Source organism: Marmota monax, unplaced genomic scaffold (assembly GCF_021218885.2).
Source record: "Marmota monax isolate L192 unplaced genomic scaffold, Marmota_monax_Labrador192_F-V1.1 WCK01_AAM20220418_F8-fsc00025, whole genome shotgun sequence".
NCBI classification, from domain to species: domain Eukaryota; kingdom Metazoa; phylum Chordata; class Mammalia; order Rodentia; family Sciuridae; genus Marmota; species Marmota monax.
Genome location: NW_026691950.1, coordinates 9,340,228 through 9,357,258, shown reverse-complemented (window position 1 = coordinate 9,357,258; position 17,031 = coordinate 9,340,228). Strand labels below are relative to the sequence as shown.

At 38.3% G+C, this 17,031-nt stretch overlaps 1 protein-coding gene across 9 annotated transcripts in view; it reads left to right on the top strand.

Moving 5' to 3' along the window:
* The window catches only part of Fryl (FRY like transcription coactivator), a 242,248-nt gene that overhangs the window by 180,376 nt on the left and 44,841 nt on the right, over positions 1-17,031 (top strand). For 7 of the 9 annotated variants that reach the window (XM_046459167.1, XM_046459000.2, XM_046458753.2 and 4 more), the window contains 11 exons: positions 274-373; positions 1,331-1,499; positions 4,425-4,684; positions 5,002-5,142; positions 8,257-8,425; positions 10,360-10,444; positions 11,382-11,494; positions 12,481-12,631; positions 13,316-13,419; positions 14,703-14,888; positions 16,633-16,837. In XM_046459167.1, coding sequence (XP_046315123.1) covers positions 274-373; positions 1,331-1,499; positions 4,425-4,684; positions 5,002-5,142; positions 8,257-8,425; positions 10,360-10,444; positions 11,382-11,494; positions 12,481-12,631; positions 13,316-13,419; positions 14,703-14,888; positions 16,633-16,837 — 1,683 coding nt within the window. The remainder of the gene's footprint in view (positions 1-273; positions 374-1,330; positions 1,500-4,424; positions 4,685-5,001; positions 5,143-8,256; positions 8,426-10,359; positions 10,445-11,381; positions 11,495-12,480; positions 12,632-13,315; positions 13,420-14,702; positions 14,889-16,632; positions 16,838-17,031) is intronic. The other 2 variants (XM_046459245.2, XM_046458835.2) reach the window with 1 other exon arrangement.

Here is a 17,031-nt window from a genome sequence, read left to right as displayed (position 1 = left end):
TGTCTCATGCTAAGTTAGTTTTTTGTTTGTTTGTTGTTTAAGAAAAGGTTTCTCTTTGAATTTCTTTTTTTTAAACTCCAGTGGAATTTATTTTTTTAAACTTAGCCGATAAGGATAATGGTCACCATGAATCTGTTGTACCTATTCCCTTACAATCCTCCACCCCCCAACTTAGAAGATCATACAACTTTGCCTTTTGTACATCCTCTTTATCCACTGCAGCAAAAGACTTCAAACCTTGTTATTTACCTAACATGTGAAATTTATCCCTAGGGATTATCAGTGTGACACAGTGATGCTCCTAAATCTGATACTGTTTAAAGCAGCTGATTCTTCTAGAAGTATCTATGAAGTTGCTATGCAACTGTTACAGGTTTGTAAACAGTTGTTAATTAAATTTTTTTTCACTCAGGATTTAGTGAAGCCTAATAATTTATTCTTGCCATTAAAGCATACTAACACCAATATTTAGTTTTATTTTTAATAGTGAAGCGTGATAGCAAGTTCTGATTAGAAATAGATACAAAGATCATATAGATATTTAAATATACAAATAATATAAACTATTTAGAACTGTATTATTGAAAGATATTAGTGTGTATCTGAAGATACAAATGTTGATTGAAACTATTTCTATTTAGTAGTCAAGAATAATGTGAACAATTAGCTATTGTGATATCCTCATAGAACCTTCCTTTATTAAACTGAGTATATATCATTATTATAGAGTATATAACTAATTGATAGTAGGGCAAAGTTCTTTGATCTTAACCATGGGCTGAAAATAGGATTGAGTAAATGCTGGTTTTCTTTTTCCCCCTGATGCTTTCATGTAGTACTGATGCTGGTAGGACCATCTTAGGAATTATAATTAATGCCTTAATTAATTAAGAGGAAAGTTAACAGTATAGCTCTTCACATAGTATAATGTCAAAAGGAGTTCTATATGTCATGTTTAATCTGTGATTAACCAAGATCTGTTCAAAGTGTGTTTTTCCATTTACACTTATTTTGTACAACTATATTTTGGACTGGAAAAGTGGTAAATATTTTTCAAGTAATTGTCCACTAAGTTGCTGAAGTTATTTTCTAACTAGACTACTAACCCACATCTTTACAATTAAACCAAGGAAGGTAAATCCCTTTAAACAGCTTTTGCCTGTTTGCACACATCCTGACATTAGAAATGAACATACTTTATCATATATATATATATAACCATGTAATTTTTAAACTGAAATATTTCTTGGGAGTTGTTCTTTTAAATATAATTGAACTTTAGAGGACCCATAAAATATTGACTTCAGCTGATCAATTTGTATTCTTGTAGATTCTGGAACCCAAGATGTTTCGCTATGCTCACAAATTGGAGGTTCAGAGAACAGATGGAGTACTCAGCCAGCTGTCTCCCCTGCCACATCTGTATTCTGTTTCATACTATCAGTTGTCTGAGGAATTAGCAAGGGCATATCCCGAGCTCACTCTTGCCATATTCTCAGGTATGATCAGTGAACGTTAGTTATTTTTCTGCAGTCATTTCTTAAAAGCTATTCAAAATTTTTAAATAGATTACATTTGACACCAAATCGATGCAAACATTGCCATCTTCCCACAGCATTCATCTCATCAGTGGGTCGAGTTTGTTTCCCATTCATAGTTGACCTGAGGGGAATGGCCCTCACATTGGGTTCTGAAAAGCAGGCTACCTATTGGTTTGCACTGGTAGATGGCAGTGGGATCATGCCCCTTCCTTTCTCACAACTCCCAAATCCCTGCCAGCACTTAAACGTGGACATGACTGGCCATCAAGGAATGGCCTCCTCAACACCATTTCTGCTGTTGCTGGTCCTCTGACAGAGATCCTGCACAGAGAACAGTCATCTAGTTGAGTCTCTGAAAGCCCATGGTGGGGAGCATGACCTGGCCCAGGTGTAGACCACACCCCAGCTCAGTCTGCATGTCACAGCTTGTCTCCCTGGGTTCTGCCTTCAGATGCTCTTGTCCTTGGCATCTGTTAATTTTAACTCCTTTGTTTAGAGAGATTTTTCTCAAGAGATACAGATATCAACTGTACCCACTTTAAAGTGTGAGGGCCCTCCTCCTCTCTGTCCCCAGGACCAGTGAAGTGCACTTTAAATATCATCAGCTCCTGGCTCTTTGCATCCTCTCTCCTCCTTCACGCCACTCCTCTCCCCCTCCCACACCCTGTGCCTGGCCATTTTGATATCTGACATTCCCATGTGCTCAGCCCTTGCGGCTGCCTGGGACTTCTCAGGTGGCCTTCAGACTCCATTAGTGTCAGCTTCCTCTCTGTAAATCCACCAGATACCTTCTAACTGCTGTGTCTTAGACCTAACTTCTGGTCTTCTGCAGCCACTGATGTCAGTGAGCTCTCCTGTATTTCTTTCAATTGTGGGCTCTCTTGATTTCTAGAAACTTAATATTTCCTGTTTTCTCTTCTACCATGGACTATTTCTTTTGTCACTTTTGGTGGACTCTTTCCTTCTACCCATATAAACATTAGTGTTCCCAGGGCTCCAAGCTGGGCTGCCTCCTCACCTCATCCCAACTCCCTGAAGGAGGTCTGGCCACTGCCATGGCCCTAGCTCCCACAGTGAGTGTCCTTGGTTAGGATTTTTTTTATTCAACTACTTTCTGAGCTCCAGAAATTACCTTTCATACTACAGGTAATGAATAAGATTCTGTACTAATCGAAGGTATTTTTATAAATGATAGACTGCAGTATAACCATATGCCAAGACTAAAGCCAGGTATGGTGGTACATGCCTGTAGTCTCACCTACTTGAGAGGCTCAGACAAGAGGAGGAACCAGCCCAGGAGTTGCCAAGTCACCTTGGCAACATAGTGAGACCCTATCTTAAAGAGAAAGGGGTTGGGGGGAGGGAGGGGAAGATCAGCCATTCATTGACATTACCTTAGATTTGCACAGTTGCCCCATGAGGCAACTATTGTGTTACCCTCTTTTTACAGAATAAGAAATTGAGGATAAGAGGTTCATTGGCCCTAGGTCCAGGGGTAGGTGCAGTGGAACTGGGTCATGCTATCCAGAGTCAAGTTCATACCCACTCTTCTTCCATACACTCTTCCTGATGAGTAAATAAATAGAAGGGGCAGAGGAGAAAGATTTTTATTTAGTCATCTGCAGAAACTAAATAGCAAATCAGGGCTCATGGGCTTTGGAATCGACCTGTGTTTGACTCCTCTGCCACTAGATAATAGTCTGACTCTGCCAAGTTAATGAGTCTCTGCCCCCATCACAGCTTCGTTGTGAGTGTTAGAGGAAAGAAATGTAAAAGTAATGCACCAGAGGAGCCTCCCCTAAGTAGAACCAATGAGGTTCTTAATGAGTCCTTTTAAAGTAATCCATGTATATAGACTTTTTATCTGGCCATTACATTTATCCATTTGTTTTTTTTAAATGTCATCTTAATCATGTTAAGTGTACAGCTCAGTAGTGTTAAGACCATGCACATTTTGTGAAGCACATCTGTAGAACTCTTTCCTCTTGCAGAAACAGAACTCTCTAGAGCCACTACACAGCAGTCCCTCCTTTCCCTCTCTTCTCAACCCCTAGTAGTCACCATTCTACTTAGCATTTTTATGAATTTAATTATTTTAGATATATCAGTAGAATCAAACAATATTTTTAAGTTTGTAGCTTGTTTCACTTACCATAATGTTTTCAGGTTCAGCCACATTATAGCATGTGACAGGATTTTCTTCTTTTAGGTTGTATAATATTCCACTTTGTGTATATCATATTGCTTATCCATTCATTCACCTATTGGCTCTTGGTTTGCTTCCCCTCTTGTCTGTTGTGAGTAGACTTCTGTGAATATATTCTGCAAATATCAGTTTGAGTCTCTGCTTTCAGTTCTTTTGGATATGTACTCAGAAGTAGGATTCTCTATGCTGCTTTCCATAAAATATGCACTATTTTACAGACCCACCAACAGTGTACAGACATTTATTTTAACTGCCAAAAGTATTTTATATATAAAGCAAGTATCTGGTTTGTGTCAACTGTTAGTTTTATGACATCACTGAAATGAAATTTATTCAAAGGAGAATTACTCATATAATAAAATCTGGCTTCCTAAGCCCAGCATGGTGGTACATGCCTGTAATCTCAGCAGCTTGGGAGGCTGAGACAGGAGAATCGCCAGTTCAAAGCCAGCCTCAGCAACGGCGAGGTGCTAAGCAACTCTGAGATCCTGTCTCTAACTAAAACACAAAATAGGGCTGGAGATGTAGCTCAGTGGCCGAGCGCCCCTGGGTTCAATCCCTGGTACTAAAAAAAAAAAAATCTGGCTTCCTAGTTTTTAAGTGGATGTTAAAATTAATTATAGGTTAAAGGAAATTGAAATTACATCAGTTCTCACTTTTGGTTTGCTTTTAATTAGAGATAAGCCAGAGGATTCAGACAGCTCACCCTGCTGGGCGGCAGGTGATGTTGCACTATCTCTTACCGTGGGTGAACAACATCGAGTTAGTGGATTTAAAACCCCTGCCCACAGCAAGGCGACATGATGAAGATGAAGATGATTCATTAAAAGACCGAGAAATTATGGTGACCAGCAGGCGCTGGTTACGGGGAGAAGGCTGGGGATCCCCACAAGCCACTGCGATGGTTTTGAACAATCTGATGTACATGACAGCAAAGGTAAGGTGGGTTTTGTATTTGCAGTTGCTGCACAGGTGACCACTGGGAAGAGGAAGCATGATTACAGATAGATGCAGAGACTAGACCATCTGATAACCACACAGAGTGCATTTAAATCCTCCTATTTAAAAAAAACTTCTCATTAAACATCTTTTTTAACTTCTATATGTATTAGTAATAATGAGGTTAGACATGAAAAATAATCATTCTCTACAGTGTGAAAAAGATGAGAGCTGTCTGTGAAAATGCTATCTGCTCATGTTTCATGGTGTGACAAGTTTGTTACTGAAGTATCTCCTGTGTGTGCTGCACCCTAGTATGGCGATGAGCTGGCCTGGTCGGAAGTGGAGAACGTGTGGACCACACTTGCAGATGGCTGGCCGAAAAACCTAAAAATAATTTTGCACTTTTTGATCAGCATTTGTGGGGTGAATAGTGAACCAAGCCTCTTGCCTTACGTAAGTATTCAAGTTCTTTTAACTTTATACACACACACACACCTCAGATGTGTATATACCTCAGATGTGTTTATGCCAAAGTATGGACAGCAGTCACCCCACAGAAGCAAGCAAGAGCCACTGGAGTGAGGACAGTCAGGCACTTTTAGATGGCCTTATTTATTGATTCATTCAACAATATTATCTAGTATAATTATAAGCAAACACTCTTCTAGGTACTGGGCATTCCAACCTGATGGGTGAGACAGATTTTATTCTTTGAAGCTACACCTGGTTTATTTAATAAATAAATCAGTAAGTTCTAGTATGGTTGTGATAAGGGCTATAAGGGAAAGTACTGAGAGTGAATAATAAGGAAACAGCTATCTGAATAAGAGATGATACTCGAAGAAATTGATATTGCAGCATAGACCACCAGATTGAGGAAGATGGTATTGCAGCTGGCATTGGGCTATTGGAGCAGGTGGGGGACTGGAGCTTAGTGCCATAGGCTGCTGGAAGCCCGAGAATAGAGAGAAAAGGAAGAGTGGATAACATGGAGGATATCAAATCTTTATCTCTGTGGGGAAAGCAAAACTAAATCTGTCCAAGGGCCCTATAAAACTCTCAAGCTCGAGGGTGAAATGGAACTTGGATGCTTGAATACTTACCTGTTCTATGTTCACAGTAGCCATGAAGTGGCATCTCCTAAAAGTGTGATCTGCAGAAGGCTGCTCCAAAGGTTCTTCCAGATCCCTCTTCAAACAAACCAGTTAGTGGCCTGGCTTCAGCCAGCATTTTCTGAGTGTACTTGAAAGCATTGTTCCCAAGATGTGACCCCTCTATGACCAAATCTATAGTTCTCCCTCATGCTCACCCCTCATTGCCATGCCCACACTGGACAGTCCCACGTTGGGGCCATGGCACTCTCTTTCCTTTTCTTTCCTACACCTCCTCTGGGTCTTCCCTAGAGCACCAGTACTCCCAAGACCTGATATGCACAGTCTTCTTTTTCCTTACCCTGCTTCATTGATCTTGCCAGTACTTAGCCATCACCACACAAATGATGTTTTACCCATTTGTCTCAGCCAAGTAGATGAAGAGCATAGGTCTGTGTTTGGATCCTTGCTGTATTCATAGTGCCTCAAATGGTTCCTGGCACATAGCAGGTCCTCAATAACCAGATAGATGAATGAGTGAGTTGGAGTGGGAACTAGAAAAAAGCATGAGATGAAATTTAGGGAATAGCCATTTGACAGGAATTTAAAAGGAGTCATTTTTAGTGTTAATAGTAATAGTTTCTTAATTACTATTTCTTCAGCACTTGTTATGCCAGACATGGTAAATGCACTTCATCTACATTATTTCATTCACTTCTCAGAATAAATTGATGGCTTTGAAGTTTTACAAATGAATTTAAAAAGGCAGAGAAAATAGTCATTTCCTCAAGGCCACAGAGGCATATAGCTGTGACACTTAATGGGCTGGAATTCCATCTCACATCCATGGTGGGAAAGCCTGGCAAGGGAGCAGGCAGCAAGGGGTCAGTGTGACAGAGGGTGGGGAACATGAGGGAGAACTGTAGGAGATGTGTCAGAGAGGTACTGTGGGGTCATGTGGTTTAAGACCATACACCTACCTGTCTCTTGATGCTTCTCAAAGAATATTAAGCCCTGTTACATGCTTTGAAAACAATGCTTTCAAATAGATTTTGGGAAGCTTCACACAGAAAAGTGGGGAGCGGTTGGGAGGGGACTTGAGGACTTGATAGGATCAGGGCAGGAATGCCACGGATCTTCAGACAAGAGAGCCAAGGCACAGGGGCAAGAATGCACACAGCGTGGTCAGAGGAGACTGAACCCAAGAACATAGAGAATTAGCAGTCAATTGGATGGGTAAAGAGCTCTGTGAGGTTAGTTATCACTGGGTAACCATTATAAAATTTTCAATGTGGCCAGGCACAGAGGCTCGTGCCTATAATCCCAGCAACTATGGAGCCTGAGACAGGAGAATCACAAGTTAGAGGACAGCCTCATTAATTTAGGCCCTCAGCAGCTTAGTGAGACCCTGTATCAAAATAAAAAGAACTGGAGATGTGGCTCAGGGTAAAACGTCCCTGGATTTACTCTTCAGTACCAAAACAAAACAAAACAAAAAAACAGATTTTTGTTCTGATATAATAAAGCATGTTTTAAGATTTGACCGGGGTCGTCTAAAATATGGCTTGAACACATCTGGGTATATATAAATCATCTGTGGATCTTGGTTCTGGAAGGAGGGTAGGGCCTGAGGTTCTTCATTTCTAGCAAGTTCCAGCTGATGATACCTATGACCACATTTTGAATAGTAAGGATTAAAATAGGAAGAAGAAAAAGAGATAACTTGATCGTTATTTTGGTGATACATATTATTAAAATATATAATACATAGTATGGAAAAGTTTTTTGTCCATTTAACTAAACTCATATCATGTACTCGCCGTTTTAAAAGTGCTTTACAAATCTTACTTAACTCATTTAATCCTCCCAATAGCTTTATGAAGTAGGTGCTATTACTATCCCCATTTTGCAGATGAGAAAACTTTCCAGTGGATCCACAGTCCATTTGAGTTAGCTTAGCCTGGGTTCTTGTCATTGTTCCTTGCTCTTGCTCTTAAAGACTGTTCTTTACTGCTAGGTTCCACATAGAGAACAGGAAAGGCAGGAAAAAAACAGAATGAAAGGTAAATCCTAGGTTTGGAGGCTGGGCTACTAAAGATCAGAGGAAAGTCTTCACAAAAACTTTTAACCAAAAACTTTTTCCCTTAAAAAAGAAACCTATAGAAGAGCATTTTTTCTTTTTAATTTTTATTTTAAAAAGAAGAAACAGGACTTCTTGGGCTCCGTGGTAAAGTGCTGCTCACCTAGCATGTGTGAGGCCCTGGGTTCAATCCTCAGTACCATATAATAAATAAATAAATAAACAAACAAAATAAAGATATTGTGTCTCATTACCAATCAGTGTCTAGGCACATTTTGATTGTGCTTATTTATCTTTCACTTAATGTTTAACTAATTCTGATAAAGTTTATCTCAAGACAAATATATGAGATAAATATTTTGTGTTTTCTTTTCTGAACCATTTCTTTTGTGACAGGTGAAGAAAGTTATCGTTTATTTAGGTAGGGACAAAACAATGCAGTTGCTAGAGGAGCTGGTGAGCGAACTTCAGCTGACAGATCCTGTCAGCTCAGCCGTCACCCACATGGATAACCCCCCCTACTACCGCATCACTTCCAGCTACAAAATCCCTTCCGTCACCTCAGGTGAGACTGCACCTGAAACTGATTGTTTTGTGTCAGAAGAGTTGCTTTACCTAATTGTTAGTTTTAGCAAACATCTGTGTCTTTAAACAACATTATTGAGAAAGCAAATGTGAATTATGTATCATAATTAATATGCTGAGATTTGGTAAATCCTCATATGAGTAAAGAAATTTGGTAACATAAGGAGTGTTACTATTATAGAGGGAAACTTTACAGACTTATTCGGAACTGGAATATAAATTTATAATGCCTATATAATCAGTATGCTAAATTTAGAAAATGCTTATTAGAATTATTTGTGAAATTGCACATTGTGATTATTTTATTCAAGTAAGTGTGTGTATGTGTGTATTTAATTTTTATTGTAAATTGACAAATTATATATAGGGAGTAGAAAATAATGTTAGATTTATGACTACAAAGTGGAATAATTAGATCAAACTGATTAGCATACCTACCACCTTAAATACTTATCATATTACATTATTTTGAGTGAAGAAATTACATTCCTGAGGGAATAACTTCCAGTGAAAATCAATACGATATTTAGGCTATTATAAATGAAATTTCTATGAAACTCTTTGGCAGTTTATATTGAATGCTTTTACCATGTCAATAACAGTGTATAATTAGAAATATTCAAAATTATATCTTCACAATTTATTTTTATTTCTTAGCCTGTTTTTCCTACAGTCTAATTGATTTCTAATAATACTTCTGTTGAATTTTTCATATCTGCTAATACAGTTTTAATTTCAAAGAGTGTTTTTTGTTTTGTTTTGTTTTTTTAGTTAGGAGTTCTTTCTTTTCTTTCTTTCTTTTTTTTTTTTTTTTTTTTTTTTTAGCAGTATCCTATTCAAATTTCATGGTGGTACTTTTTCTGAGCCTGATAAAGTTATAAGATTTCTTCACTCAGCAGAAGTTCTTACATCACTGTTTATCTTGTCTTCATATAAGCTTTGCTTAAGACCTGCCAGTTTCATATCTTTTTATAAGAAAAATGTGTTAAAAATTGTTAAGTTCTGGAGCTTGAGATTATGGCTCAGTGGTAGAGCACTTGCCTAATAATACATGAGGCACTGGGTTTGATCCTCAGCGCCACGTAAAAATAAATAAATAAAATAAGTCAAAAGAAAGAAAGGAAGGAAGGAAGAAACTTTAAAAAAAGTTAAGTTCTGTATATTTATAGAGGACTAGTTGATTGTGTCCTTTTTTAAGTGATGATTTCAGTGATCTCCATGTAGGCCTTTTTTCTTAAATCATTCATAATCCGATTTCCCAGCAAAAACCCCCCTGCCTAAAGGAGAGGGTGTGTGTGTGTGGATGGATTTTATGTATTTATATACACATATTTACACAGGCCTTGAGCCTCCAAAAGACCAGTAGGGGAGGAAGGATCCAGAACAGGAGACGAAGTCTCAAATTTTAGTACGTGGATTTTCTTCTCATTCCCTATTATCAGTAAGGTACTTCTCCTCCTGCCATGCAGTGTGTACCCTAGTCCAGAAATCTTCTGCCTTACTCTCACCAGAGGAGACTTCTTCCAAATGTGGGTAGAGACAGCCACCCAACAGGGAGATAGATTTGGGAGGCTACTTCTAAAGTAGGTTTTCAGCCATTCTCCTATGTTTAGCTCTGCATTGAACCCCAAATTCCAGCTGCTCAGTGCTGCTCATTCCTGAGCCTTTTGGTTCAGTAGTGCAGAAACTTCTTAGTCCACACCCTGCTGCCTTCATGATTCTTAATTACTTCCTGTGCATTTGTTTTCTAGCATCCCTAAAATTGTTGCTATTACCTCCTTTCCCTCTTGATCTTTATGAGTACATTTCTTTTTAAAATCTCTCTGCTTTCATTTCAGTGGAGTTTTGACTGAAATCTTCTGTCCTTTATTGTTCTCTTAAATTAACAGGTACTGTTTTATTTTCTATTGACAGGAACTACTTCCAGTAGCAATACAATGGTAGCTCCCACAGATGGCAACCCTGATAATAAATCCATAAAGGAGAACCTTGAAGAGAGGTGAGTACCTTTCTGGTCTTCATTAGCCTTTCAGTTTGACCCACTGATTGTCATTAGAATAAATGAAAATCTATTCATTGGATTGTGTGGGGTTTTTTGTTTTGTTTCTTTTTGTTTTTTTGGTACTAGGGATTAAACTCAGGGTTTTGCCACTGAGCTCTACAACTAGCCCTTTTTCTTTTTTGAGATAAGGTCTCACTAAGTTACCTCGGGCCTCACTGAGTGGCTGAGGCTGGCCTTAAACTTGTGATCCTCCTGCCTCAGCATCCCAAGCCACTGTGCCCTCCTGGAATGTGTATTTTGTTGTGTTAACTCTGGTGAGGAGGGCTGGGGATGTAGCTTATCTAGCGTGCATGAGGCCCTGGGTTTGATCAACAACACTGCCAGGGGACCAAAAAGCAAAACTTCTAGTGAAGAAATATGTTTCCATATTGGAAAAATTTCACTTTGACTGTATTTATGTTAAAGAAGCTAACAGGCTAGGATTTTTTAAATATATATTTTTTAGTTGGACACAATACGTTTATTTTATTTTATTTTTTTATGAGGTGCTGAGGATCGAACCTAGCACCTTGCACAGGCTAGGCAAGCCTACCGCTGAGCCACAACCCCAGCCCCAGGCTAGGATTTTTGATATGTTGTAATGGATGAAAAGGTGACATCTGATAAGTCATTTTGAGACTTTTCTAAATGGCTGTTTACTCTGTTTTTTTATCAAATCAGTCTCACCAAAATATCTATTTAAGGGAGATATTTAGTAGGAATAATTGGCTAAAAGCTTAAGCTTTTGAATTATAAGGTGGAAATTAACATATACCATGGTGAACTCTTGATGGTATTTTGCATAACGTGCTTTTTTTAAACATAAGAAGTAAACATAGAAGTACAATGCCACTTTTCCATGAGCTGTGCTTAACCTCCCTGATCATCCCCATAGCTGCGTGCAGCTGGATATCTACAGTGGACTGAACAGCCATCTAAATCGTCAGCACCACAGACTAGAGTCTCGATACAGCAGCAGCTCTGGAGGATCTTATGAAGAAGAAAAAAGTAATCCATTCCGAATGTTCTTTATAGAACTATAATGATGAGGTCTATTGCTTATTATATTAATATAGTTTTCCAATAAATTGATTTTTTAAAGACTATTTAACTGCCACTAGTGGTGTTCCAACATAATGTCTTGAATAATGTCTTGAAATGTCTTGATTTTGAAGAATGATTTTAAATAAGCAACATATAAACAGGAGAAATGAAAAACAAAACACAGGTTCCCTCTAGATGATAGAATTGGTTCTCAAGAAGCATTATAGAACCAATACACTAGGCACAACCTGGTTTTTTGTTTTTGTTTTTGTTTTTTAACAGGTGTTTGCTTTTCCCTGTGTGAATTTGCATTTTACTAAAGTCCCTTGCACTTATAACATAAATAATCTGCTCACTATGACACTAGAGCAGAAACACAAACTTTCAAGCCAGGAAGGGACCCTGGAGATGATTTGATCCAGTCTCCTCATTTTATGCACGATGGAACTGAGGTCCAGAGAGGTTAAGTGACTTACCCACGTCACACAGAATTCACATTCCCTGACATCATTTTTTACTGAACCTGCAGCCCCATTGTGGTGGAGCAGATTTTCTTAAGAGATGGGTTTGTGTTGGTCCTGTCTCAGGAAATTTAGACCTGAATAACTTTCCAAAAGGTCCATGTTAGAAGGCAGTTTCACTATAAGATTGTCTCCTGGTTTGGCTATCAATTAGGGAATTGTAAGGAAGTGCTAATGTTGTTTTACTTTAATATAAAGGATGGAACCTGAATTGATATCTCTTAATTATCTCTGTCTCTCCCTCTGGCTCCAGTTTGCCTAATCTGATAATATTTGTACCCAGGTCTTCCTAGCATACCTATGTTCAAATAGTGGGAAGTTGTTTTTTTATCACGCTCTGATGCTATAAATAGTTGGTGTCTTGCTAGAGTTTGCTTATATTGCCAGGAATTAGATGGTGTAGAAAATGAGACGATTTTATCTTGATAGGTGATTCAATGCCACTTTATTCTAATTGGCGACTGAAGGTGATGGAGCATAACCAAGGAGAGCCACTGCCCTTCCCACCAGCTGGAGGCTGCTGGTCACCACTGGTGGATTACGTGCCTGAAACGTCGTCACCTGGATTACCTCTTCACAGGTGGACTAGAGCTCCATTCCTACTTCCTATGAGCCACGTTGCTGCTGAACACTTTGAGCCTTCTTTATGCTGTCTCATGACCCAGAATGGATGGAAGCAGTCTTCTTAATTGAGATGCTGCAACAAATTAGACCACCATGTTTAGATTTTAAGACAGCCAAAAATCTCAGTCTTCTCTCTCTACAAAATTAATATTATTCAATCTCATTCTGCTGCTGCTTTTCTGGGTGTCTGGCATAGTTACTTGACCTTTCTGGGACCCAGTTACTACATCTGACAAAAATGTGACTTTCTTGTAGTGGGCACTCTTATTTTGAATTGAATTAGATTGAATTCTACTGAGTTAAAATTATAGTTGAATAATTGCTGCCTTCTTTGAGAATTCATGAATGCACCAAACACGTATTGAACACCTACTCTGTGGCAAGTGATGTGCTAGGTCTCAAGGCTGAAGGACAAAGGGAGTGTGGCCCTTGACCTCAAGGAGCCTGGGCCCTTAGGTTTTGTTCTAACAACGCTATTGCTTAACGTTCCTTCAGCTGCATTTGTTTTTCCTCTTTTTTTCTTGAGAAGTTGTATTTTTCCATGAAATACAATCTTCAAGGCTTTGAGTAATTGGTAAAGCATTTTCCCTAGGTTTCTTCAGGTCCAGCCAAAGGCTAATCATGCTCTTGTTTGCCGCAGGTGTAACATAGCGGTGATCCTTCTGACGGATCTGATCATCGATCACAGTGTGAAGGTGGAATGGGGAAGCTACCTCCATCTTCTTCTTCATGCGATTTTTATAGGTAATACATCCTCATGTCTGATCCCTTCGAAGGGATCAGAAAGTGCTTAGATGCTTCTTGTTTTGGTGTTTAGTGTATTGTTTGTGGGACTTTTCACTGTTGATTCTCCAGATCCAGTGGGGAGTTATCAGTAGCCTGATTTCAAACAACAAATATGTCCACTGTCCCTGTTTTTGTTTTTGCTTTCTTGTGGTGTTAGGGATAGAGCAGGGACTCAGGCATGCTAGGCAAGTGCTCTGCCTCTGAGCCAGAATGCCAGCCCATTTGGTCCCTATTCTTTCCCTTTCCTGTCTTGTGGCCCTTTGTACTCCACACAAACACACATATAACCCACTAGGGAAATTTATGTGGCTATGGAAGAGCAGAATCAATTTACCTCTGGGATTAGAAACTTTCAGAGTAGATGGAATATGGAAATAGACTCTTAAGTATTTCCCAAAAGAACTGACCTGGTAGACAATCTGATTGCTACACCCAAAACTCCACATGCCCTGCATGGGCTCTCATCTTCAGTGCCTTCCATACTTATGGGATTGGTTTTCTGAAGCAAGTCAAGGTAGCTGTCTTCTTACACCTTTTCCTGCCATGAACACTTAGTATTATACTCATTTGTTTTCTATTAATGTGCTGCACACCCACCCACCCCCCAAAATGCCTATCTTTTTTAAAAAAATTTACTTATATATATAGTGTTATGTAACAGTAATAATTTCTAAGAGATCACTAAATTTTAGACATGAAATACATTAAAAATTACCTGGGTTCTCCCTAGTGCTATAGGACAGTAGGCTCTTATAAAAACAAGTGTACAACTTTAAACCAATTAAAAAACACATACAAAAAAACCCATCATATTCCATGAAATACAAATACATCATACTCCATGAAGTCTTTTGTATACAGTGGGCGCTTGGTGTTCATAGTTTCCAAATCTGTGGATTGAACCAACTGTGGTTTGAAAATATTTTGGTAAAAAACATCTGTATCCTTACCAAACATGTACAGATTTTTCTTCTTATTGTTATTCCCTAATGAATACAATGTAACAACTACTTACATAGCATTTAATAGTATTAGGTATCGTAGGTAACCTAGAGATGATTTAGCATATATAGTAGGAGGGTGCTATTTTATATGAGGGCCTTGAGCATCTGCAGGGTTTGGTATCTAAGATAAGTAGTAAAGCCAGTTCTCCAGTGATGACTGTAATTTCTGTAGAGTTTGGTAGCAAGCATACTCATTATTCCTCCTAATTGATAATGATTTTCTCCTCTCTGTTTCAGGGTTTGACCACTGCCACCCTGAGGTGTATGAACATTGTAAACGCCTGCTTCTGCACTTACTAATAGTGATGGGACCCAACAGTAACATCCGAACTGTTGCTTCTGTCCTTCTCAGGAACAAGGAGTTTAATGAGCCCAGGGTGCTTACAGTCAAACAAGTTGCACACTTAGATTACACTTTCACAGGTATTTACCTTAAACCTACACCTTTAATGGAGAAGTATGCTTCATTAATTTTGAATCTCACAGTAGAGAAAGTCAACTAAATAAAAGTTGAAATACTAGGGCAAGCTTTTAGAAAACAGTTATATTTAAGTTATCATTTACATTCTTTGTTTAGTTAAAGAATGTATTAAAATATTTGATCTATATTGCTCTTAAGGATCTTTATCACACAAATGTTAAGTTTTGAATATGTAAGTTGAAGAGCGTTGAATTCACTGAATACTAGCCACAAATAAAATGAGGTTGCATTAGATTCCCAGCTCACAAGATCTGGACGCTGACAAATTTAGACATTTAATTTTTTTTTACTTACTTCATTATCTTTGCTGCATTTAAAATGTTATGTGTTTTGAAGTAGCAAGGTCCAAATTAAGGAAACTGAAATATCCAACTTATTTCACTGTCATCATTTTTTTTACTTTAAAAGTTATGCTATCTTCCTTCCTAATAGCCCCAACTTATTTCTTCCACTCATTAGTACACCAGACTAGGAATATGATCTAGATTGTTTTGTGCATGCAGTGCTGGGGATTGAATTTAGGGCTTCACACATTCTAAATCAGTGCTCTATCACTGAACTACAGGCTCAACCTGAAAATAATTATTTTCAGAAATTGAAATTAAATTGCCAGTTTTTGTTGAATATGTGGTTAATAAATTTTAAAGACAATCAGTTAAAACTTTATTATTTACTTAAAATAATGTAGTAACAAAATGATTATTAGGAAACATTAGCTTTTTAAGATTATGGTTTAGGGGCTGGGATTGTGGCTCAATGATCAAGTGCTCACCTACCATACTTGAAGTACTGGGTTCGATCCTTAGCACCACATAAAATGTAAAATAAAGATATTTAAAAAAAAAATTATGGTTGAAAGAAAATGGAGTAAAACTTCTTTTTTATGCTAAAGCATCTTTATTCAAACATTTTAGTTTGTTAGAGTTTTTTGTTATTGTTGTTGCTTTATTTTTCTTTTGGTACTGGTGCACTTAACCACCGAGCTACTTCCCTAGCCCTTTTTATTTTAAGACAGAATCTCCCTAAATTGCTAAGGGCCTTACTTAGTTGCTGAGGCTGTTCTCGAACTTGTAATCCTCCTACCTCAACCTCTCCAGTCACTGGGATTACAGGTGTGTGCCCCCATGCCCAGCTTCTGCTGTTTGTCTTTAAGACTCTTTTGCTATTTTAAAAAATACAGCATTAGTAAATGACTTTTGCCAGTATTCATTTAATGTTTAACTCACTATAAATGTTACACATAGTCCTTAATGTAGCTTTTTTAAAATTAAAATGAAGCAAAAATTATAGAATCCTTCCATTAGAAATTAAAAATCATTTCATCTTATGGAAATATGACTGGTTTAATAAAAACATTGAAAAAAATGTACCAAAATATTAGGAAATTGCTACTTTCAACTTTTTTCAGCAGATGGCAGCAGAGGGCCACACAGTAAATCCAGATTGCTGAATTTTAATAACAAGCTGTGAAAAGTGTTTGTTTACCTCCAAGCTGGCTGGCTGCAACGAGGTGCTTCTGAGGATGGTCAGGAGTGCTAAGGGATGTCAGCTAGCACTGATAGGTTTCCTCCTGTGTCCTGTATAATCTATAAGTAACACCCAATGGTCCATCTCTGAAGTGTTTTGCAGCTTTTTTCCTGTGTAGGTATCACTTTGTGGGTACTCATGTTGAGCTTTCTCTTCCAGCAGGCATTAGCGATTTTATACCTGATTACCAGCCCTCCCCCATGACCGACTCAGGGCTTAGCTCAAGTTCTACCTCTTCTAGTATCAGCTTAGGAAACAACAGCGCTGCCATTTCACACCTGCACACCACGCTCCTCAACGAGGTGGACATCTCAGTGGAGCAGGACGGAAAAGTCAAAACCCTCATGGAATTCATTACCTCAAGGTAACCTGCAGCTCTTTCCATCTCTATAAACTGCATTTTTATTTTCTGAAATGCCATGATTCAAAATACACAGGTTTGTATTGCACAGTATTTTGAGAATTGTAATGCATATAAAGATTGTTCTTTTGCATGCCTGCAATCATGCCTCTTACTAACTGCCCAAAGAATACTGTATTATTTGGATATATAATATT